General features: G+C 39.0%; 1 protein-coding gene across 5 annotated transcripts in view; it reads left to right on the forward strand.

The window, feature by feature from the left end:
* The window catches only part of PCNX2 (pecanex 2), a 171,814-nt gene that overhangs the window by 10,302 nt on the left and 137,979 nt on the right, over positions 1-23,533 (forward strand). For all 5 annotated transcript variants that reach the window (XM_068939009.1, XM_068939011.1, XM_068939012.1 and 2 more), the window contains exons 4-8: positions 1,752-1,788; positions 2,879-4,174; positions 12,777-12,924; positions 13,093-13,238; positions 14,580-14,673. In XM_068939009.1, the coding sequence (XP_068795110.1) occupies positions 1,752-1,788; positions 2,879-4,174; positions 12,777-12,924; positions 13,093-13,238; positions 14,580-14,673 (1,721 nt within the window). The remainder of the gene's footprint in view (positions 1-1,751; positions 1,789-2,878; positions 4,175-12,776; positions 12,925-13,092; positions 13,239-14,579; positions 14,674-23,533) is intronic.

The raw sequence follows: 23,533 nt of genomic DNA on the forward strand, positions 1-23,533 counted from the left end.
TGCACGTACATGTTATATTAAAGAAATAATAATAAGAAACAGTCATGAGAAGCATGAAGAGTCAAATATTCAAGAATTAAGAAACAGAATGAACACTGTCTGTGTAGCCTTAAGCTGCTCCCCATGTATATTGTGATAAAATCTTTAATTATATGATCCCGTGCTATTTTTTCTACAGGATTCCTGCCTCATTCAGTGCAGAGGATGGTTAGTGATCTCTGAATAAGTAGCTTTTTGATCTTTCTTTGTCTTCATTTCCCCTCCCCTGCCTTTGTCTCCCTATTTACTGCAAACTATTTAAACCTTGGTCTGAATCAGAATTATTTCCTCGTTTTCTCGAGTGGTTTTACCTTTTTGTAGCATCTGTATGATTCACAGACATTAACAATTTTCTTTTATCAGGTAAAATATTTTTCGCCTTGTTTCTGTCTCACTCCCTCCAGTATTCTGGTTTTTGTCTGGTCTACCTCTGCAAACCCATTTCTCCTTGGGATCTTGTTTTAGTCTCTCACTTATGTGTAGGTCAGGTCTGGTCACCTAATCTTCTCTCCTTGCCGCTAGCATGCTGTCATGAGTTTGCAGGAGATGCTTATTATTTCCTCTTGGTTTTTGTGCCTGTCAGCCAGAGGAGAGGAAATGGCACAATAATTTTTCCCAATAACTTTTTTTCTAGTTATAAGTTTGATCCATTCAGTTTGGAGTGCTGAAGTATGCATGTGGAGTATTGTGTCAGGTTTGGGCCCCTTAGTGCAAGATGGACACTGACGTGCTGGAGTGAATCAGCAAAGGTCACCAAGATGACTGGGGAAAAGGGTACCTAATGTATAAGGGCAGGCTGATGAAATGTTTTAGCCTTACAAAGGCTAAAAGGAGAGCTTACTGCTGTCTCCTCCAGCTACCTGACAGAAGTGTGTAGAGAAGACTGAGCAGACTCTTCTCGGAGGTGCACAGTGACAGGACAAGAAGCAGTGGAGACAAGTTGGAACACAGAAAAGTTCATCTGGATCTAAAGAAATTTTTTTACCATAGGGGCGGTTAAACACTGCGAGAAGTTGTCGGGAGAGGTTGTACAGTCTCCCTCCTTGGACATATCCAGCGCTTAACTGGACATGGCCCTGAGCAACCTGCTCTAACAATCTGCTTTGAGTGTGTGTGTATCTGTGTGTTGGGCGGGGGAGAGAGTTGGACTAAATGACTTCAAGAGTTTCCTTGCAAAGTAAATGATTCTAAGAATGATTCTAAGATAATTTAATGGATTTCCCCTCTAGTTTTTTTACTGAGAAATTGCTGCCAAGTGCTGGAGAGAGCACTTTTCTGTTTAGTGGTTTGGAAACATGTAAGTGGAACAGGGAAACAGATGAATGCATTCTGTTCCTTAATGATCACCCCCCCCCCCCCAAAAAAAAAAAAAAACCCAAAACAAAACAACACCTGGATTAGGGACTGCAGACTATTTTATAAAATCATAGATTTTTTTTTTTCCTTCCTCAAGCATCACAAATCTAGTTGCAGTGATGCAATTTGGAGCATGACTGTTCAATAATCATCTCCCTTCCTCCCCCTTTCCTCTTTTTCCTCCGTCCCCTTCCCAGCATTTTGTGCAAGGTACATGTCCAAATTTCAGTAATGTTTAGCAACTTACCCATACTATAATTAACCTCTGATTAGATGACTATTGCATTGATTTTTTTTTTTCCTAGCAGTATTTAATACAAAACCATACTAATTTTGTGCGGTTTATTACTTTTTAGGAGCTGCCAACACGTGAAACTATTGAAGACCTCAAAGGTATCTTGAAGGCTTTACAAACGCTTTTAAACTTTTGTTTAAACACTAATTTACCACAGGGAAAAAAAAAAGGCACACAAGACCGTACGGCAGGTTCTGTCATGCCCAATGTTAGGAGCTTTGTGGAGAAGCTCAGGAAAATAATTTGAAAGGAATTCTAGCCGAGTAAGTTTTCTCAGCTGTCAGCCAAACTCTTTGGGCCACAACATTTTGGTGAGTGTGCAGGCAGCTTTCCTGTTTTGATACGAGGAGATGGAATAAACCTTCCTCCCACGTTCTTGGAAAGGTCTGTGCCATCTGGAAGGTGTTGAAACAGGAAGCCGCAGCTCAGCTCATTATCTTAAAGCCCTTAAACATCATCTGACTGTAGACTCCTCTTACTGTTAATGACCCTTAGCTCATTAGCATAGACATTCCCAGTCAACCTTGCTCTGCCTACAGTTGCAGTGGTCGAGATGTCTCAGCGTATTTCATGATTCTTCTGTTTTGTGAAGGTCAGTCACTATATCCTATGGGAGCAGGTAGGTGTTGCACTAGGTGTTGTAACTAACTTTTGCCACACTGGCTTTTTTTTTTTTTTCCTTCTGTCCCTAAGTATGAATATGTCTATGTAAAACATTTTAGACTGTTTTTTGGAAAGAAGTGGTTATTCTGATTATTTAAATTAAATAGGCATGCTGCTAGACCTGTCTTCACGTGAAAGGGTTCCAGGTACAGGCTAGAACAGCAGCTTTCATACATGTGAGCACCCTTTTGATCTCAGTACGTAGTCTTAATAGCAGGTTTACAGTATGCGCACAACTTCACATAAACACTAATTCCTATTTATCATCACAATAAAATGGCTCGTTTAACCATTCTGATGTTTATTCTCATCTAAAGCAGTATCAATACTTCTCTGCTTACTTTCATAGTATTTCACATCTAGCTAACCATTAAGATCCTTGCTTTAGAATTACTGTAATCATCTACTTTGTGCTTCCTTCACTCTGCTCTTCAACAGTTCTTGCTACTCAAAAGCAAAAGGTTGTAGCTCAGAAATACACAATGTTTCTATGCGTGGGGCCTAATTCCTGTGTGTTTATGTTAGGGGTTACCGTATTAGAAGACCAGGCTGCACTACCGATTTCATCTACCTCACCCTGTATCAAAGCAGATATAGTACCCGTTTCTACAGCCTCTGCTTCAGGTTCCACCACATCAGCAATAATGGCAAAACCAGCTGCTATGGAAACACGTTCTGGTAATGGAATGAATGAAAAAGGAGAGAAGGGACAGTCAGCTGGACAGCATGGATCACAAGATATTCTTGTGGACAGGGATGTAGTTAAAATCTTCTCCAGTGTTTCTCCATCACAGGGTGACATTTTAAGGACTGGAGTTCCTTTGGAGCCATGGGACAGTGAAAATTCAGTTATTTCAGACCACTTGAGTAATCCAAAAAGTTACAAAACAGAGAAATTGCCAGATGGATCACCCCAGGCAAGCTTTACTCGTAGCTGCCCACATTGCAATGCCATTGCAACCAAAGATCTCGACCATGTGGATAGTTTGTGTAATGCTGATAATACCAATGAGGACCTTGACTGCTCGGACAGTGAGACTGCTGTTGCTGTTGTTGACAACTCTCTTCCTGGAGACCAACTATGTGAGCCCATTAAAATTGTTATCACAATGAGTAGTACACCAAACACCTTCAGTGACCTAGCAGGCTCTGTCCATCTAAAGGCTCTGGGTACTGAGAGAACAAGCTCAGCCCTCAGCTCTAGCATAATTACAGCAGATCAACAGAGTCAACAAACTAATGAACAGCTCAGAATTCCTGTTATAACTTTTGATTTGTCTGATGACAATAAAGGTAAGACTTGTCCAGGAGTCAGTGGAAGTGAAAGAACTCTAGAAGTTTTAAAGGCAGATCTCTCATCCAAACAGTGTTCTGGCTATGAATCCGGTGATCCAGACAATGCAGTAAAGGAGCACAGCAATCCAGCCAATACTCCTTTAGAAACTAACATTCATTCAGATCCAAATGAGGAGAATGCTTCTGAAAATATGCAGGTCGTGGCTTTCAATTCTAAAGAAGATCAACAGAACCTAGATCCGCAGTCCTGTAGAACTGCGCATGAAAAGAGGCACATTCGAGTGCTGAGTGTAGACAGTGGGACAGACGTTCTTTTGAGTAAGAATTGCGTGGAGGTGACTGACAAAGAAAAGACCTTACCAACTTCTAAATCTGATCTGGAAGCTAAAGAAGGACAGGTGCCCAATGAATCGAACTTTCTAGAGTTTGTTTCCCTCCTCGAGTCCATCAATACCTCAAAAATGAAGGCATCCAATCCATCCACTGTCAAAATGGAGACTACAAAAGAAAACGGTCCTGTTGGAGGTATGATGCATGATTTACAACTCTTGGAATAAGCAAGTCGGGACTAATTACTTTATTTGTGGCAACTTAATCTGGTCTGCAGTAGGGCAAATTCCAAGGGGACAGCTTTATTTAAAGGGTTAGGGAAGGGCTGGGTTGGGTGGGACAAACAGTTTTAGTGGAACAGTGTGCAGTGTCAACTGCAGTTTCTAAATACTTTTAGTTTCTTAAACTCTTTGAAAAATCTTACGCTAAACCGAGTGAGGGTCAAGTAGGTGATTAATATTCCGCACTAGAGTAGCTTTCATTTGGAAGGCCTGGTTTGTTGGCAAACTGAAAAAAATTCTTACAAAAATCAGTATAGCTGTAGTGTTGCACCTGCTCTTGCCCATCTTTTCAGAGGCATGTTGAAGTCTTCTGTGTTTCTGCAAGTATTTAAAAAGCTAGAATTGTCGTTGGTGATTCCTGGTCGGTTGTGGTTGGTTTATAATTAAAAAAAAAACATAAATATGTTCTTAGTAGGTAAGAGTTTTGATTTTTAGTTGCTTAAAATGAAAATATATGTGTTTTAAGGAAGAAAGTTTGGGGGTTGTTTTCAGTGAAAACCATGAAGAATGGTTTATCTATCTTCTCTGCAAGTTTCCATTTAATTGAAAGGACTTGCATTTACTATTCAAGAAAATCTCAAACAGGTATTTTAAAAACATATGCACTGCAATTTATAACGTTCCTATAGATAGACCTGTTCTAATTTGTATTGTTCTTGATGTCACCTTTGTTAATTCTCTTCCCCTGTGCCTCCTTTCTGTTATCAAAGAATATTGTTTTTAACTGCCTTATCAACTCTAGATAAAACTGGCAGAACTGTTCCTTGAAGGTATAAGATAACATGCAGTAAAGGTGTATAGAATCCCAGAGGATTTGCCAAGTGATCAGTGCAATTTCCTATTTCAGAAGGTGTGGGCCAAAGTGAAATACGACAACCCACTTCTTCCCCTTCTCCAAAACGTTACCCATTTGCCTGAGATCCTATAACAAGTTATTCCTTACTAATGTATATTCTAAAACCGCCTGAGGGGAAGCATCTAAATAGCCTGTTTTCCAGTGAACAGGAGGAACTTAATGGAGCTCAGCAAAACCGTTTCGCTCTTGTTTTAGAATTGTATCCATATTCCAAGGATAGGCTCTAGTATAGCTGTTCTCCCCTGGCTACCTCAGGAACCTCTCATTGCACAAAAAAGTTCACAACTGGCTTCAAAATTTGTTACCTTTTTAAAAAACAACTGTGAATGTCATGGTTTTTACCTTGTTAAGAAAAACTAAGTAGATATTTTTATCTATTTATTTTGATCTATCTATTTTTGTTTGTTTTCCTGTAGATTCCATTTGCCTTTCACTCTTCCTTTCCTAATTCTATTTATTCCTATCTGTCCTATCAAATGTACTACATGCTTGTCTGGCTCCATCTTTCACTTGTGTCCGTTTTCCCTTCCATTTTATATTTCTAGTTTTGTGATTTCTCTTCTCCTGTTCTTCCCTTTTCTATTTAGCCACACTATTTCTCTCCTGTGCTACTTCCCTACTTGCATTCCTTTCCATATTACTTCTCTCTTGTCTTTTCCTCTGTTCTTCTTGGCAGTCCCTGCTCTGTTGCTTTTCTAGTCTTTTCCACTCTGTTTAGCTCACCTAAAGGCATTGCCTCCCCTCAGCTTGTATTCAGTTCTCCTATAATTCACCTCCTGTCCATTCCTTAGTCAAATTTTGCTTCTCCTAGACTTGCTGCCTTTCTTCTGATCTGTCAGTCTAATCTTACCCATCTCTGCTTCTCAGACTGCTTGTTCTGCTGATTAGTTTCTACTGTGCTCTATCTAGTTTATCAGTCTGCCCAGCTGGCTCCAGTCCATACTCTGTGGTTTCCTAAGGCACGTACTGAGCAATTGTTCTTTTGACTTGGGCCTCCTCAGGTGATCCATTGCTGAGCAACTGTCCCTCGCAGTGCCCAGACAGAGCCCCTTCCTGGGCACTGTGCCCGCCAAGGTTCAAACAGATGCAATAGCTGCCTCCCTGCGCTCCTCATACAACAGAGCAAGGCTGCTCTGTTGCTAGCGTATGGGGATCTTTGCTACCTCAACCAAAACAAAAAGAATATTTTCATAAGAATTTGACTTCTGTGTGATGTGACTTAGCTGGAAAAGACAGATGCCCAAATGAACTGATAACATTTCAGAGGTAACTAAAAAAGTGTAGCTAATCTATAAATGGCTTTCAGACAAGTATCCTTGTGAGTACGGAAGACTAACTACATAAAGGAAAGGAGCAAGTGACCAGAATAGATCAGATGATAAATTCATAGATTCCACACTAATGGCACTCTCCCCCTCCCTCCCAAACTTCATTAATGTGTGTGTAGTCATTAGGCTGTAGATCTAGCAAACACAATTCTTTTTACCCAAATCCATGGTCCTCAGGAAACATGAGGATTCTGATTTTTCCCTCAAACCAATCCGATACTTTAAGTGACTAGGACTGAATTTCCTGCTCTTAAGTCTATATTTATAAGGCTGTGAAATTAAGCTACATGTGTACATAGTTGAGCTGTCCTGCTTGTTTCTAGGGTGGGCTGAGCTGATGCCGGCCCAGCCTGTGTCATCCTGGGAAAGGAGCGGGACCAGGAAAACCAGAGCACTCAAGAACATGAACAGAAGCTGTGACTTCTGTCACTGCGTGGTGTCTCCTGGACCTCATTGTACTGGTGCTGTGGGAAAAAGGAGATTGAATCTGAACTTTTTAAGCTGAAAAGAGTTGTTCGAAGGCAGTTATTTTTAAAAGCAAGTAGAAATTTTCTAGTCAAGTCAGAATGTGCTGCTTGCTAAAACAAATTACTGTCATTACTGGCTGCTTCCCCAAAGTAGCACTTGATTTTAGGAATGAGAAAACCTCTAATTTGTTTACAGCCTTGCAATTACAAATCTACTTTATCACAATAGCATTTTAGAACAAATCTGAATAAATATTATTCCCACATTAAAGTGTTAGTTCAAAAAAAACAGGTGTGGGGGGGGAATATACAGCAAGTCAAGCTATGTGCCAGAGGTTTTGAGGGAGGAGATTGTTTGTTTTTTGTTCTTTTAACCTTGCAAACCACTTAATTGGCAAAGGCTGATAATAGATGTCTGGTGCAAATGAGCATGAAGTGCCCTGCCCAGATGTGTATATTAGGAAATGCGAGAAACTTGGCAAATTCCTGAAAAGCTATGTATTCAGAGCTTGGTGTAAGAAAGCTGATATTTTGCATAATTTGGAGAAGGCAAGGAAACTTGCTAATCAGAACAGTCTTGAAAGTGAGTGAATGTCAGAGCTGATTCTTTATGTATGCTTACTTCACACGCTTGTGAATTGTGTGGAAGCAGAAGATATATTGTCTTGACCGCAAAAGCCCTTGCCAATAGACAGCTCAGTAAAATGCAATACAAGGAAATTAAGAGCCTTGCTTAACCCCACCAGGGATGCCAGATTTAATGCGTTAAAATACGGTACATAAAAAAGCTGTCTAAGAGCTGTTCTGTCACCACCCCATCTCTTTTAAATCGTGAGAAAGTACCACTGACACCATTGCTAAAAATGACTTTCAGGCCAATGTCCTTTCAGTTTTGAATCAAACTTTTACCACCCACATAATGAAAGCCTGTTGAAGGGCAACTGCAAATTTTCCTCAGTCTTTGAGAGGCTAAGAGAAAGCCAGGTTTATTGCTATGCTTTTGGCTCCTCTGACATGTCTGCAGCTGAGTAAGAGCAGCTGTACATCAGATTTATGCAGGGCAAAGGCTCTTGTACTGTCTCCTCTGACACAGTTGACTTGGAATCTAGGACAGATAATGTTATCACCTGGGGAACAAAACCAGTCATGGGAGTGGTGGGGACCTGCGGGGAAGAGCAGAAACCAGAACTGCTTGGCCTGAATTTAGATGTTTTGCAGACTCTTTTTAGAAAAGGTACTCATCATTCTGGGCAGTGCACAAACCACAACCTTGAGTGAGTTCTTCTGGATCCCAAGCAATTATCCTTCTCCTATAAAAAGCTAAAACATACTTCTACGGGTATTTTTAGATTCCTCGTCCTCCCTGTCCTGCCCCCCCCCCCCCCCCCGCCATATCAGAAAGAGAGCTCCTATACAGCGAAGGAGGAGAAGGGTCTTGTGCATTGAGTCACCTATCCAAGTAACAGCCATAATGTAAGGCTACAGCAGGGGAATTTGCTGCTAACCAAGTAGCACCTTCAGCACAAAACCCTGCTAAGTGTTCTGTCCCCTCTAATTCCAAGTGCCAGAGGGGGACTATGTGGCATTTGATGCCCCCCTTTGGACAGAGGAAAATGGGGTGAAGAGCTCAGTTCTCTGCATCTGATGCTCAATGTGTAAAGCTTGACAGACTGAGTTTTTAAAATTTCAGTCCTTAAATCAAAGACGTAATAGTATGTTCAAGGGCAGGCTGATATCTGTAAAAAAGTTTTGAGGGTATTTCGGAGGTTTGTATTCTGACATATAATTGTTAGGTTTAATGATTAGACTACTTACGTGTAACCTCAGAAACCTTGCTTTTATTTCTGTAGCTCTGCTGTGAGCCTAATAATCTTATTTTGAGCAAGTCACTTCTATGCTTAAGTCTCCCTATCCTGTTATCAGTCAGTATCACTAGTTTTTCCTACTGCTTCTGGATTAACATTCTGCTCCCCTGTGCTTTTCCAGTGCCTATACTGAATTTCTACAGCAGTTCCTGAACTGCTGTCTTCTGCTGGGTGCCCATCTTTAATGTTAGATTTTTCTTTTAATTATTTGGGGACTAATAGGCAATTTAGGATTGTGGATAAAGTATATCAGTTAGATGTTTGTGCTGAAGCAATCAGTGAAGAAAGGGTTAGGAATGTCAATTAAAACATTGTTTTTTGTCCTGTATTCTCCAGAGATATGAATGGGACAGATCATGCCATTTAAAGCTATTGTTTCATGTGAGGTACTGAGAAGAATGTAGAGAGATTTGAAACTAGTTGTCTTTGCAACCAAATGAGCAACAGATAGATTTTAAGATGAAACTTTCTATTGAGGAACATAGTTTTGTTGAAAGGAGCAGATTCTGCAGCAGAGCAATTAAAGAGCAGAAGAGACTCAGGCTTAATTAGCTCAATTCTGCTTGACCAGATTTCAAACCAGATGGCATTTGAAATTGTGACGACAGTGGCATTTTAACTTACAAGAATGGTTTGTGGAGATTAGGGTAGAGATATGCAAGTACAAGCCACGGGAAGAAGTCTGGTAGACTGGAGAAAAGAGTAGAAAGTAGAAAAAAAGATTTGGAGAAATGTCACAGTGCAAAAAAATTTCATTCTAATTACCTAATAAAATAAGGTAACTTTAAAGTTGGGGTAACCAGCTGTCAGTATTATGATTATTGTATGCACAAAGGCTGCTTCATTTAAACTGTAAAACCTCTTTCAGCATCATCCTAGTGTGGACCAAAGGCTTATTATCTACACAAGTTATTTGGGATACCTAAAATCAATTTCACAAAGTTACACAGAAAAGGTTACACAGCACAGGAAACTTTTGGCAGTGGGACTGTATTTAAATTAGAGGCTCATTTGGCAGCATTGGTGTGTTATGTTCTAATGTTAGAATGTTGCTATGCTGTTAAAACCCTTTAGTGTAGGTAAAGCTAAAAGTGCTTACAGGGAAGTCTTTTATTCCCATATAGGAAATATGTTTATGTTGGTAGGGGTTTTACCAGGATAATTAAGTGATGCATCTTATGCTTAACCAAAATATGAAAATGGTGTACGGACCAAGACTCAGCTGTTTGTGCAGGACTCTTCTGAATCACCCTTCCCCAAGCCTGGTTTAGCCATGAATCTTGATGGTTCCACCAAACAGATTCTAGTCACAGGGAGTATAATGCTGAGATAAATTATGAAGTTAGTTGCTAAGCCCAGGTCTGTACTTGAGGTGTCTGCTAGCCAGCCATGCGTACCTCAGAGGTACGTGGAGCAGTGATCCTGACTAATAGGTCTGGCAAAGGCCACAGTGAAGGTGCAGATGTACTGACATATTGTGCCTTTGCTCTTCCTTTACTCTTGGAAAATATTTTTAAGTTAAAGTTGAGCTTTACCACCATGATTTTCATGCAAGGAGTGTTTTCCTGACGTAGAGCTCATTACATACCGTGGCAGAGTGCGCCTAGTCTAGACACCTCTATCTCCATTTAACTATTGAGGGTGTAAGTCACTTGGAAGAAAATGAGTAAGAATCATGAAAACCAGTCATAAACCCATCATGGCCTATCTTTCCATTGCTAGAAGTACTCATCACCATTATGTTGTTTGATTGGCATATAAAACCTATAAGAAACAGTACTATGTATGTTGTTATTGTTATTATGACTCTTTACCACTGCAGGGGGAAGAACTCTGAAATGCTTGTGGTTTGGAGTAGAAAAGAGAGAGGCATTTTTTAGAGCCACTGAATAATCAAATTATAAAATCTTTTTAATTGCTTTAGCCCTGCAGCCAGTTTTAGGGAATATGGGACCAATTAGATTATTAAAACCAAAATTTCTGATCACTATCAATTGTTTTCGTGCTTAAATAGCCCAAGTCTTTAAGAAGATGATTACGATTAGGTGTTTATGGCTCCTTCGCCTCCCTCAGGTACAGCTACATGATTATGGGGATGCTTCAGTAATGCCACAGTTAAATAAGGCACAGTTTTTGCTTAATATGGAGTTTAAATCTTTAATTAGGAAAGAAAAAAAAAAACCCAGCCCACCCACACGCTTCTTAAGTAGGAGAAAGTAGATCTGGAGCACGCGTAGAATTTTGTGTCCATGCACAACAGGATACGGAAGATTTCCCTTGAACAAACTTATGCTTATTATACTTATTGCACAGGAAATCAGAATCCATGATTGTCATGCTCTGCAGAAAGAGAGCGAGAGACTGAGAACATTGCTAGGATTGTAGAGAGATTTTTCCTCATGGAAGCTGAAGGAACACTGCTATTTCAAGTAAGAGTTGTGTGGTGTCTTTACTGCCTGCCTTCTCTTACTTCTAGTACCCTGGCTTGTTAGACATCTAGTTACCGTCTGTGGCCATGATGAGGTTCTTCAGGTTTGGTGCTGCTTGTTGTACTTTGCATTAGGGCTAAGACCTGTAGGGACAAGATGCAATGGCACAATTAAAATGGTTCTTATGCATTGTTTTTTTCCAAAAAATTGATCTTTTTTTTCCAAAACTGGATTTTTCCACTGGATTATTTTTCCAAAAACTAAGCGCAAGTGTCTACAATAAGCACTGGTTGTGTGGCAAAGCTAAGGAATTTGTGCAAGTGCCTGAGATTTTAGGATATTAGAGAGGTGTGTCCTGTGAACTGAAACTGGTATAGAGATGTCTTAACTCAGGAAGGTAGATTTGTTTGTAGAAGTGGTGTGTTGTTAGATCAGCTGATCTGTGCATCCAAAAGCTTGTCTGCTTTTTTCAGTGATATCAGATGATCTAATAAAAGGTATTACGTCTCTGCACAAGCCTGGAATCTGTTTTATCGTTAGACCACCTTAGCTATGACAACGCTGTTTTCTTATTGGTGACTCTTGCAGGTTAGGATGATTAAATTTCTAAGGTATTTAAACAGCAGAGGTGCAAGAAGTCTGGGTGAATACATTTCAGTACACCTTGCTAAGTACAAGAAGCTACAGGGCTCACTGCAGCATCTCTGTCAGGCACAATGAAACCCAACTTTTTTCATTTAAGGCATATAATTGTGTGGCTGCTTATGGTGGTGATGAAACCTAGATGCACTTTCAAATCCTAACTGATAACTTTTTCAGCTTACAGTCAAAGCAAGGTTGCAAAATATTTCCTGTTCAACGTGAATGTTAATAACTGAAAGAGACTACCAGTAGAAAATTATACACATATAAGTAAATCTTAGGTATGTGCAATGAGGTAATGTAATTGATGCATTCAGAATAGTAGAATCAGGACAGATCAGTTATGTGTATTTTGAAACCTATAGTTCAGTACTTTCCAAACGCAAAATCTACTGTGAAATCATTTAGCCAGTTTGTTCTTTATCCTGCATCAGGCTTGAGGGGGTAGGGAAGGGGCATTAGGCAGTTACCTGCTCTCCTGTACTAGAGCTCTGTTTCTTTGAAGGTGTTGCTTTTCCTCTTGCGGCAGGCGAATGGGCCAGTGCTTTTGCTTTTCCTCTGTCAGTATACCCAGCTAGGGAACCAATTAGGGCCTCCAGGGGAGCAGCTTCTTACTGTTATAGATCAGAGACAGATTGCTTCCCTCTGGAATAATAGAAGAAGCAAAGCATAATTGTCTGTCATTTATCTGTTGCTTCATCATCTCTGCTTGAAACAACCCTTTCACATAGCCTTCCTAAGTCAGGATCCCTCCTCATCCAGATTTCTATGATTATATTGCTTACGTTATTTTAATGGATTTCATAAAATGGGTAAATGCTGCAGTGTTTAGCTTTCCTCTTTAAAATGTTCTTGTTCAGATGTTAATGAACAAAACTCTTGATGGTCATCTGTGGAGAGTGGCTCTACTTCACTGCCCTGTTTTCCAGATAGCCAGACGATAGAGAGAAAAGAAGAAATGGTGGGAACAGAAAAGCACTGTGAGCAACTTCCTAAACAGGAAAGATCAGATGTACAAAGCCAAGATCGTGCTAGTACTAGTCCGGTGCTACCAGAGCCTGCCAAATTTGCAGCACTGTAAGGCCAGTTTACTTTACAATTTTGTACTTCAAAGATGTGATGTAAGCTGTTTTGTTTCACTGAGTAGAAATGACATAAACTTTTAATTAACTTCTCTTTCTTTTTGTCTTATTGAGAACAAGAAAAAAGTTCCTCATAGTAGTTTTGAAACATTTTTGTGTCAAGTTACCAGGGCAACAGGCAAAGGCAGATTATCTACCGGGTAACTTCTCAGCAAGATAGTTCTGTCTTGCAAGTAATAAGTGGACCTGAGGCATCTGTACAAGATGAGCTATCCGTGGATGCAATGCATGTGTTCATAGATGAAAACGGTGAGTTGGAATAATTAGAATGTGTGAAGGAAGGAATTCCTAAATAAATCTTAGACTCCTTATAAAGATATTTCTATTCCTGTCTGTTACTGATGATGTTTCCTGTGTGCGCAAAAGAAAATGGCTTAGTGCTTTCAAGTCAGATCAGAACTAACCGGAGAGTTCAAAGTACAGCGGGAACCATCTCAAATCTGAGGTTTGCACAGTGCCATATCTGCCAGAAGTTTGATCTGTCTTCCAAACATCACCTTCAAGAAATGCAGCATTAGGCCTATCTTTGCTGAAGAACCCATGGCATTTTCTGCCTGACAGGAAATTATGCACAGGGATGGTTAGGCAAAATGTTCTGGTTTTTGACTGCTGTATCCTTCAGCTGAATGTGAATAGTTGCTGGCTCAGACTGAACCATCTCTGATAACACTGGCTTTGCTCTCATTCAGAGTCATGGTCTGCTACCTCTTTCAAGAGAATTAATGAGTGAACTAGTCTTTCTGAATGCCTGCCTCTGTGCCTGGAATGCAGCTGCCTAACAGCTATTCCTAGAGGTCGAAGCTGTAATATAGCAGGTGGTGGATTGAACTCCATGTAGTGCCTTGTGAGGTACTGGCCAAACACTTCTAAATGGCAGCAGTCCCAAAAGCCTCATTTCCCTTAAAGCTGCCCTCAAAAGCAGCGTGGAAGGAATACCTGTGGTAGCTGGGTTCGTGACCCCAGAGATGTTTTCTTTTCTGCCCTTTCTCGCTGGCCTTTCAGCTCCTAGTGTGCTGTGGGGCTAGGAGCAACTGCCAAACACGGCAATGGCAGGACCTCTGGCTTAACAAGCAGTGCCCCTGTACTGTTCATTAGGTGTGCAAGGGGAGAGTAGCAGTGGCTGTACTTCTAGCTTAATTTGTCACTGCTTTGCTCTTCCTGACCTCACCTCTGCAAATAGAAAGAAAAATTCTAATAATTTTGCATTTTAAAATGAACTTATGTTGGTAGATGGGCTTTACGTTTATTTCACATACCTATAAATGACTGTAGAGCACATAAGCCTGTAGCAAATCTATTTATTTAGATCCCCTTTTCAGTAGGGTTCCCTTTCTTTGCTCTCATGGAGTCTCATGCTCTGCACTGGGAAAAGGAATCAGATCTTCATCGTAATTTCTGTTTTGATTCATCTCAGGTTTCCAGTTGTTTGAGAGTTAGTTTGTTTTCTGAAGTTTTAAAAGAAGCGTAATTTCCAAAATGAAATCTATCTATCTTAATGTTCCTGACCTAAGATACATTTTTGGTAAGTTTTATGTGTAAAACAAATGATCGCATCACTTAACTGATTTCTTTTCTCTATGTGTTCTAAAGGGGAAATTAGATCCTGTTATTTAAAGGCTGGCTGTCAGAAGGAAGGAAATTTTCGACATCAGCTATCAAATCGTGGTTGTATTTCAAATGCTCAGTAAGTAAGCCCGTATTTTTAGATATGTTAGCATTTCCATTGCTGGAAGCTATGAAGCTGATGGTAGCTGTGAAAGATGCATGTAAGAGGAGTACTGGAGAATAAATGTGTTTAATCTGTTTTAGAGATGTCAAAGCATACATTATTTGTTCTGTGCTAAAACAGTGACTGCCTTGTAAGAATATTGATAAGAAAAAGTGAAAAAGTAAAGCAGAACTAGCCAATTTGTTTTCGTTATTTTCTAGGAATAGCCAAACTCAAGTGCAGAGATATAAATGGGATTGCAAATAAAACAAAGTAAATGGGACTTATTATCAACTTATCCCGCAACCTTGTCTTCTTACTCATTTACCCTTACCTATTGGGTCTTTTATGGATTTTAATGTTGTATCTGTTATCAGCTGGTGGCAGTTCTTCGTCTGGACTCTAGCAGCCAAGCCTTTCACCTTGCATGAAATCTCTAACGTTTGTTTACCACTCTGAAAAAGTATCTGAATGATTTTTTTTCCAAGGGTCTTTTCAGAATGATCCATATAAATCCCGTATTCAGTATTGTGGTTTCCATTCTCTCCTATAGGATCTGTGGTTATGCTTATCTATAAAAAAGAATTTTACCTGTTCGTAAAAGTTTTTATTGAATATTTTTATATTTTTCATATTATCATACAGCACTTGGAAAATTTGAGTGAGGGGATGAGAATGATCATTGTTAATAGCAAATGTTGTTCTTGGTGTTTGGCTTTCATTGAAGACTTTTGAAAGCTTTAGGACCATGTTAAGAACAGTGCTAACCTGTGAGATAGAATGCTATCACCAGAGACATGAGAATAATATTTTTGTATTCAGGGGGGAGACATTAAAAAAAAAAAACCTGCGTTCATCCCCAAAGAAATGTTCTGGGTTTCTTCAGCAAAATGAAAATGGTGGATTACAGTTGTGACCTAGAATTAGACAGTTTGCTATGGGGCTATTTAACTCTTGCAACTCTTTTGTTTCACCTTGTACAGAATATATTTTCTCTTCCTCCCTTCACCCCGTATAACTATGAACTGAATCTGTCCTGAATTCACAAACAATTTCAGGTCCCCTGCCATTTCTCAGTTAATTTTTCTTTTGCCAAAAAAGAATAATCTTCCATCTTATACAAGAAGTCCCTTTAAAGCTATCTTTGCTAGATGCGCATGTGACATCTTTGTCTTCCTGTACTATATTAGAGCCTGATTTTTAGTTTGTGGTTTGCAGACCTCTAGGAATGTGAATTGTTTTTAAGGAGTCTGCTAAAACTTGTTAACAAAAGCAAGTTCATATACTCTCAACAGCCATTTACATACATGTAATTTCTAAAGACTTGCACCTTTGTTGGAAAACTCAGAGTACAGTAACAATTCAAACAGTTCAAACTGTGGAACAGAACAAGTCAGTAAAGATGGTTATTAGTGGGTTCCTGGAGTGTTTTTGTTTAGAAGGCTATGGGAAGGCAGGACACAAGCTTTTCTAAGAACAGAGCAGCGTGAAGGAAAGTTCAAAACAGAGAGTTCCCATGGAAAACAGGGAAAGGGGACCAGGAAGCATGAACTGTACCCAAAGTTATTTTTTGCAAGGGCAATTTTTAATGTGATTAGGCCAGAGAGATTAATTAGAGCTGTTGGTTCAATCAGCAGTTCCTGCTATCTGTGCATAGATTGAATGGTAGCATGGGAAGGAGCGGGTTTTTGATTTTTGTTTGTTTGTTTGCTTTCAGATGTTGAGCATCAAGTCATTTTGTACTTAGACATTACTAAACATTTATAGCCTGTAGAAACAAGGCAGCCAAATCTGATTATCATCCTTCAAGCTAGTTCAGGTATGAGGCATCTTTCCTTATGTTTCTTCCCCCTTCCCCTTCCCCCATATGCAGGCACACACAGCACAGAAGTCAGATTGGTTTCTTGCCCATGATTAAAGATAAGCCAGATAGTCACAGTTATTAACTAGTAATACTGTTATTACCAAAGAAAAAGGCAAATAAACAGAATAAAACAAAGCACAAGGCATAATCAATGACCCCTTCAGTTACAGTCTCTTCTGTCTGTCTGTCTGTGGAGAGCTCTCAACAGAGATTATTCCTTTGAGGATGGGCCCTCCTCTGTTGGAGATATTTGGCGTTAGGTAAGTTAAGATCACAGTGTACATTCCCCAAACCAGGAGTGAGTCATGTCTTGTGGTGTCATTGTGAAGGTTGTGAGGACTTCCTGTTATAACTTATATATTCCATATGCTTGTTTGTTGTTGTATTGTCCTTTGTGCAAGGAGTCTGTACAAACAGGAGATGCTGCTCTTGTGAAAGGATTTTAGAAAATAGGCATGAAAAGCCTCTTGAGAAGTGTTTAACTTATCTCCCAGCCCCAGCACAAAGTTTACTCAGGAGAAGATGATGAGACTGACTGTGCTTCTTTATGAATGCTTGAGACAGTGCAGAAACACTCTGTGGTGTCTGCACCCATTGATGAGCCATCCAAATTATATTGTATGAGTTTGAAGGATACAGGAGAAAATGTCTAGACATAAGAGGTGGCATCCTCCTCCCTGATGGGAGAGGTAGAGTTTTGAGCTAAAGTGAGCCCAAATTTCAGAGGCTAGGAAAAGCAAAGTCTATGGAGAAGAACAGGGAACATAAATCTGCATTAATAAGTGTGTAAGCTTTTACAACACTTTTTACCAGCCAAGCATTGTTTATAGTATTAAGATAAAGCTTGCTCCCAAAGGGACAATGTCAAACTGTGTCGAGCCAGTGGAGTAGTTACCTGAATGTGCATGGGCTGTACTCTGAGGTGCTTGTCTGTGGGTAGGAAAGTCATGGGATTTTGGCCTAGACCAGGGGATGACAAGAGGCCTCTCACTTTGGGAGTGTTTTCCATGTAGCAGATCAGAGGTGCTGACAAGCTGTAGCAGTTCTGGGTAACAGTGCAAGTTGTGAAGGAGGAAAGAATTTTGACTGGGGAGGGTATGAACCCTGCCTGGTTTGTCAAGAGTAACCTAAGTGGCTTATGAACTGGCCAAAGGTAAATACTTTCTAACTAAGTCTGGTGAAACTAGAGAAAGTATTTCAATCTGTAAAGTATTTAAATATTACATAACAGAAGCTATTAAAGAAAGCCTTGAGGCAGACTAAATGATTAACAGTCTTAAATTCAAATTATAACTCACTATTCCTGTCTATTGAGTCTTATTGTTGCCTGCTGCAGTAGTAAAGTCTTAACCGCTCTGGCGTTTCACAACAGAGTTTATTAGGAACTGAAACTACAGTGGTATTTCTATGGCCTATAACAATTGATCTAATCTTTTTGGCATGGCTTCTGTAAATCTACTTCTTGCAAATAACATCAGAGTCTTAACAATGTCACTGTGCCACAGAAATGATGCTGTGTTGTGACTTTTTTGTCTTCACTGTTGTGTGCTTGCTGCTCTTTCTTCGCATGTAAAGGCTAGGTGAGCAATCTCAGAGAATAAGAATGCATTAAAATGTGGCAGGAAAAGCAGGAGGTGTCTAAGTTTGAAAGATTTGTGCTCTTCTTCCTTCAGAGTCTCCCTGACACTGGAAACTGTATTTTTTGAGGGGATTGGCTGGATTCAAATATTGGCTATCATTGCCTCTTATTGGCTCTACTCTGTGTGGAATGGTCTTCATAGTTTTCTCCCATTTATCAATGTTAATATATATTCTACCAGATTTTAATTTTTTTTTTTTTTTAGTTTTGTTGTTCATCTGTGTATTCCAGCTACAGTGGTTGGCTTTAATCAGAGATACGGCCTGTACCTGCATTCCTTGTCCTGGAAATTGTCAGAATGTCTTAAAGGTAGTAAAATACTGTCTTATTAATAATTTCTAAAATTATCCCTTAATTCTGCCAAGGCTTACTGAGAACTAGAATTGTTTCAAAGTGTCTTCATGTTTCTAGTCACCAAAGCAGTCCAGCTCTTTTAATATTTTAAAACCTAAGTTAAGTTTAAAGAGGTCCTTAAACTGTAACAATCATCAAATAAGATATTTCCTTTTCCATATTAACCCTCACTTTGACAGGTGATTCTTGGTATCGAGTTTGGTGGTGAGTAATTTAAACATTGGCAGGTAGCTAATCAGTTCTCCAGTTATAGTCCGTGTCATTACCCGAGCCCACTTTTGTCTGTTGTCTTGCCTGCAACACCTCTTGCCAGGACTCACTGTGGAATGGATTCCCTGCTGAGCTAATTGCCTCTAAATCTGCTACTCCGGTTACCTAGCCAGCCTCACCTCTAGCCATAAATTGCTTTGCGACAGGCTTTGGCAAGATAGAAAGAGCAGACTGTATTCTGAGCGCGTGGATTACATTAGAAACTAGTTACAGAAAGACCATTTCAATCTATTTTGGAGCTGGAAATTTGAAATAGCTTTCCCATCGCGTAGAAAAACTTCTACCCCATTACACTATAATCTTTACCAATCTTTCTCTCTCTTAGAGTGAAACCTTAGTGTTTGTATGCTGTGTGTTTTTTGTATGTGGTTTCCTTCTGGAGGGGGAGAGATGGATGAGAAAACTCACATTTGTGTAAAACTGGTACTTGGCATAAGCATGAACTGACTTGTTTCTTGGTTATTTTGTCTTTTGACCAAAAGGTTGCTAGGTTTACAGTCTTACCTATCTTACCTGTATGGCACAGTTACAAGTTCCAGTTAAATTTCTTCCTGTTGGATGGATGATACAAAGTAAAACTCACAATCATTAACAATGACACATCTTTAAAAATATGAAGTGAAAAAACTTGGAAAGTTGGAGCAACGTTATATATTTTTTCAGCAGCGTGTAGAACAAGCGGGTGTTGTGAAATACCTTAAAAATACGGAGGTGTCACTCTGAGACCTTTTCTGTCCGCTGCTTTGTGGCCGAAAGCAGATTTTCCCCAGGAATTTCTGTAATTACCTTGAATCTCTTGTTTAATTAAATAACTGAATCGGTTATGGTAAGCAGTCAAAGAGAGAAATGTGAGCTATCATACTATCCAGGCATTACATGAAAAGTAATTTCTAAGTATCAGTGAAAGCTTAAACCTCTAAAATTACAGTAATTGTAATTAATTACCGATTAATGAATTAATGATCTTTGCATCAGTCTCGTGATCTATCCTCAGAAAAAATGTTAATAGGGCCATAAGGTATATATCACTGTCAGTATATAAATTAGACAGCAGTCATATATTCTGTGTAAACTTGATGTATCAAGTTAATACATTGTCGGACGTGTTTAACTGCTTTTCTAAATGTGCTTTCTTTGCATATTGGGGAATTAAAACAAGAACATTTAAACAAGAGTTGCAAATTCTTGTTTAGAAAGTCAAGCAACCTCTAATATAAAAGAAAAATAAGTGTCAATATTTTTTACCTCCCAGTAACACAGCTTTCCTCAGTGCATGTTTGAAATACTGCCCTCTAAGGATTCTGTCTTTTTAAATGACTGAGTAAAAAAGATTGATCTCTAGGCAAGTTATGCCTCCTGGTTTCACTTCAATGAAAAACTCTATTCAATTAATGCAAGCTATCACAGTTTATTTTCCCAAGAAACAAAATGCTAAAATGATACACTGCCTGAATCTATATAGCCTACAAAAATTGGTCATTGAAGAAGAGTGATCAGATATTCAGTGAGTGGGATGATCGTTTCAGAATTCAGTGACGGAACTCAGAACCGTCTCCATATCTGCTTTCTTCATTTACGTTGCAAAAGACAACAAAAAGTAAATTTACAATAAACTTGGTCACTACTACACTACTACACAGTTTACTATTTTGATAGTTTCTATGTAATTCTGCTCCTACCAGAAATGTATTCCAGTTTTTACTGTGTGTAAAGTTGCATGCTTAGTAATGAAAGGAGGAGTGCTGGGAGAAGCCTTGAACACAGAATCCAGTATAAAAATATAATGTTGTTAAATAATTGTTTAGATTTGCATGATAATCACAGAAGCAGTCTAACAATTAGGTACTCATATTCCTTGTTCTTTCTGCTTTGCTATTTCAAATAATTTTGCAGATACTCCCAAGTCAGAAACGACCTATCCAAAATTTCCATAGTACAGCAATATCCTGAAGCAGTTCCCAGGCAAGGTACCGTGATGGCACTATAAAACTCAAACGCTTTCCCTCGTAAGTTTTACTGGTAGCCTCTCACCATGTTTTTTATTTCAGCATAGCATCTTGCCAGCTAATGTGAATGAATTTAGTTTTGTGAAGGGCTGGATTCATTTGCAGAAAACAGTTGCATTTTTTCCATGCTGTTTTTGCTTGGATGTATTCAATCCATCTCTGACATGTCCGTGGATACTCAGATCTGAGATGAGAATAGGTAATTAAACATCCTTGAAAAGCATGCCAGCCTAGGGTCATGCTAGATACTCGATATTACTTATGGGCGTGTGAGCATCTTTCTGTGTGTCCTTATATTTGTTTCCATTGAAAGCACAGCTTTTCTTGGTGTGCATGCATACACATATGTGCTATGATTAACTGCACTTCCAAAAATACAGGATACAATTTGTCCACACACAAAATCCTTATGTGGTTCTGTTCATATCAACCCAGGAATGCTTTCTGTGCAGTTGAAAAACTGAGATGTGTGTAGCTCCAAGGCAGAAAGTTTTTTGTGGAGTTTTTTCCTTAAGTTGAAAAAAGCTAAGGGCTCCTTTTTGAGGACAAGCCAATTCTATCTGTCAAATCAAGTATTAGATCTTCTGAAGTCAACTGAAATTGTGCCCACGCAAGCTTTGTAGGCATTTGGCTATATATATTTTCTTCAGGAAACAGTCTAGGCTTTAGAGAATGTGATTTACAAGAATACTGCGTGTATTCTTTAGCCCGTTTCCTTCTCTCCTGTATTAAACTCCTGTGAAGGAAACAATTTTGAGAATTCCCAAGTGTGTGCAAGATGGCATCATTACATACGTGCACTGATTTTAAAATGATTGAGCTGGTGTCTTTTCCAAGCAATCCAAATTTTTACCAGTCGCGATGCAGCTTTGGTGCAAAAGCACTTGATTCATTCAAATACATGCATAGGCTTAAGTGGTGGACCTTTTTTTGCAGTTTATCACTTTATTTGTCTGACAACAGTCAGTAGTAGCCATAAATTGCCTCACAAGACTGCTGTGTTGTATACAAATAAAAAAAAAAAAGTAGAGTTTAAGATAAATAGGTAAGACAAGCTGGAGAAAAGTAGGTATGGCATGCAACTGAGCACTGAGAACTGGAGCGGAGAGAATGATTTGACTTACCCAGCTCTGAGGAAAAAGGCTTTTTTGTATTTAGCCCACAAGATTCTCTTTCCTGCTTAAGTGACGCTTGGATTTTCACTTGGAGTCTATTGTAGTTTCTTGTAAAACTTGAAGAAGTGTTCTGGTTTGAGTCTTCTACTTTCTTAATAATATAACAATTCTTAAATTTTTGTAACAATGTATAATAAAGTTGCATAAATAAAATTATATACAGAAAATTATATGCTTTGTTATATGATTATATATGTTTGTTCATACATAGCAGTACAATTTATGCATTCATATTGCGCTACCTATGTTCTATTTGAGCGAATGGATCTCTGAACTCTTCTCTTTGTTAAATGGGGCTCTGACCCTACAGCCAGGCTTCTAAGAAGCCTTGTTATAGCTTGATTTAAAACACTTTCCAGTAAGACAGAGAACGCTATTACAAAAAAAATCTTCTGCTTACTTTGTTTTGTCTGTCTGTTTTCAGGGTAGGTTTTTTTTAGGAAGAGCAGGACCCATAGGCTAAAAAGAACTAATTGCAGCAAAATAGTGGATAACAAGTACTAAAAAAATAATTTAAGCTACCTACCAGCATAGCTTTTAAATGCTGCAGAGTGCTTGTGTATCTGGCCCTGAGCAAAGAGAAGAACTTCAGCTCAATGAGTTAACTTATTTGATTTACATTCAGATCCATGAATAAGCTGCTTTGAGTGCTTTATGCTATATGAAAGCATCAGTCTGAATGCCCTACCAATACTGTATGTATGTCTCTTGTATAATTCCATTAATACTTTAGTATGTTTGTCACTGGAAAATTCCCCAAACACCTTAGGAGAGAAGGTTTGATTTTTATTTTTCTTTTTTTAGCCTTTCAAAATGCTTTTTTAAAATGAGAAAATACCATATCACTAAAATATCTTTGTATTTCTCACCAAGGTGACCAAAACAGCAGGCCATCTCCAGCTGTACTAATAAGCTGCTGAGTTTTAGCCAAAAATTCTTGTGACTACTTGCACAGTTCTGCAACAGAGGAAATTTTAAAATAGATGCAACAAATGTTATATAATTCATGTTGGGATTTAAGATGAGCTCTTCACCTTAAATATAAAGCCATTTGAACACATTTATGTAAATGTGTCTTGTGCGTGTGTGCACTGAAAATGGTAGTGTCTGAATTCTAAGAAAGCTATTGATTTTTCTTAAAAGTACTCTTTACAGACTCAGTAGCATTTTCTTGCTGGCTTTCCATATGCAGGATGAAACACATGGAACAGTTGTGTTACCTGACCAGTTAAAATCCCCTCCTGGATTTCTGGCTTTCCTAGAGTCATTTTCACTCTTTCAGGACAGAGTGAGGAAGTGGGTGTTTTCAACAGAACATGAGTCATCTCTACCACAGGATGGCAGCAAAATCCTGTTCAAGAGTAAAAGCTTCTGTAGGCCTTTGCTTCTGGGACTTGTTTCTCTTCCCTCCCCCCATCCTTTCATATGGAGAACTAAAGAGGATGCTTTAAAAGACTCTCTGGAGATAATGGAACAGTGGGTGTTGTTAATACATTAATTCGAGGAAAGCAGCATCTTCTCAAAAGGC

Source organism: Struthio camelus, chromosome 3, assembly GCF_040807025.1.
Source record: "Struthio camelus isolate bStrCam1 chromosome 3, bStrCam1.hap1, whole genome shotgun sequence".
In the NCBI taxonomy this organism is placed as follows: domain Eukaryota; kingdom Metazoa; phylum Chordata; class Aves; order Struthioniformes; family Struthionidae; genus Struthio; species Struthio camelus.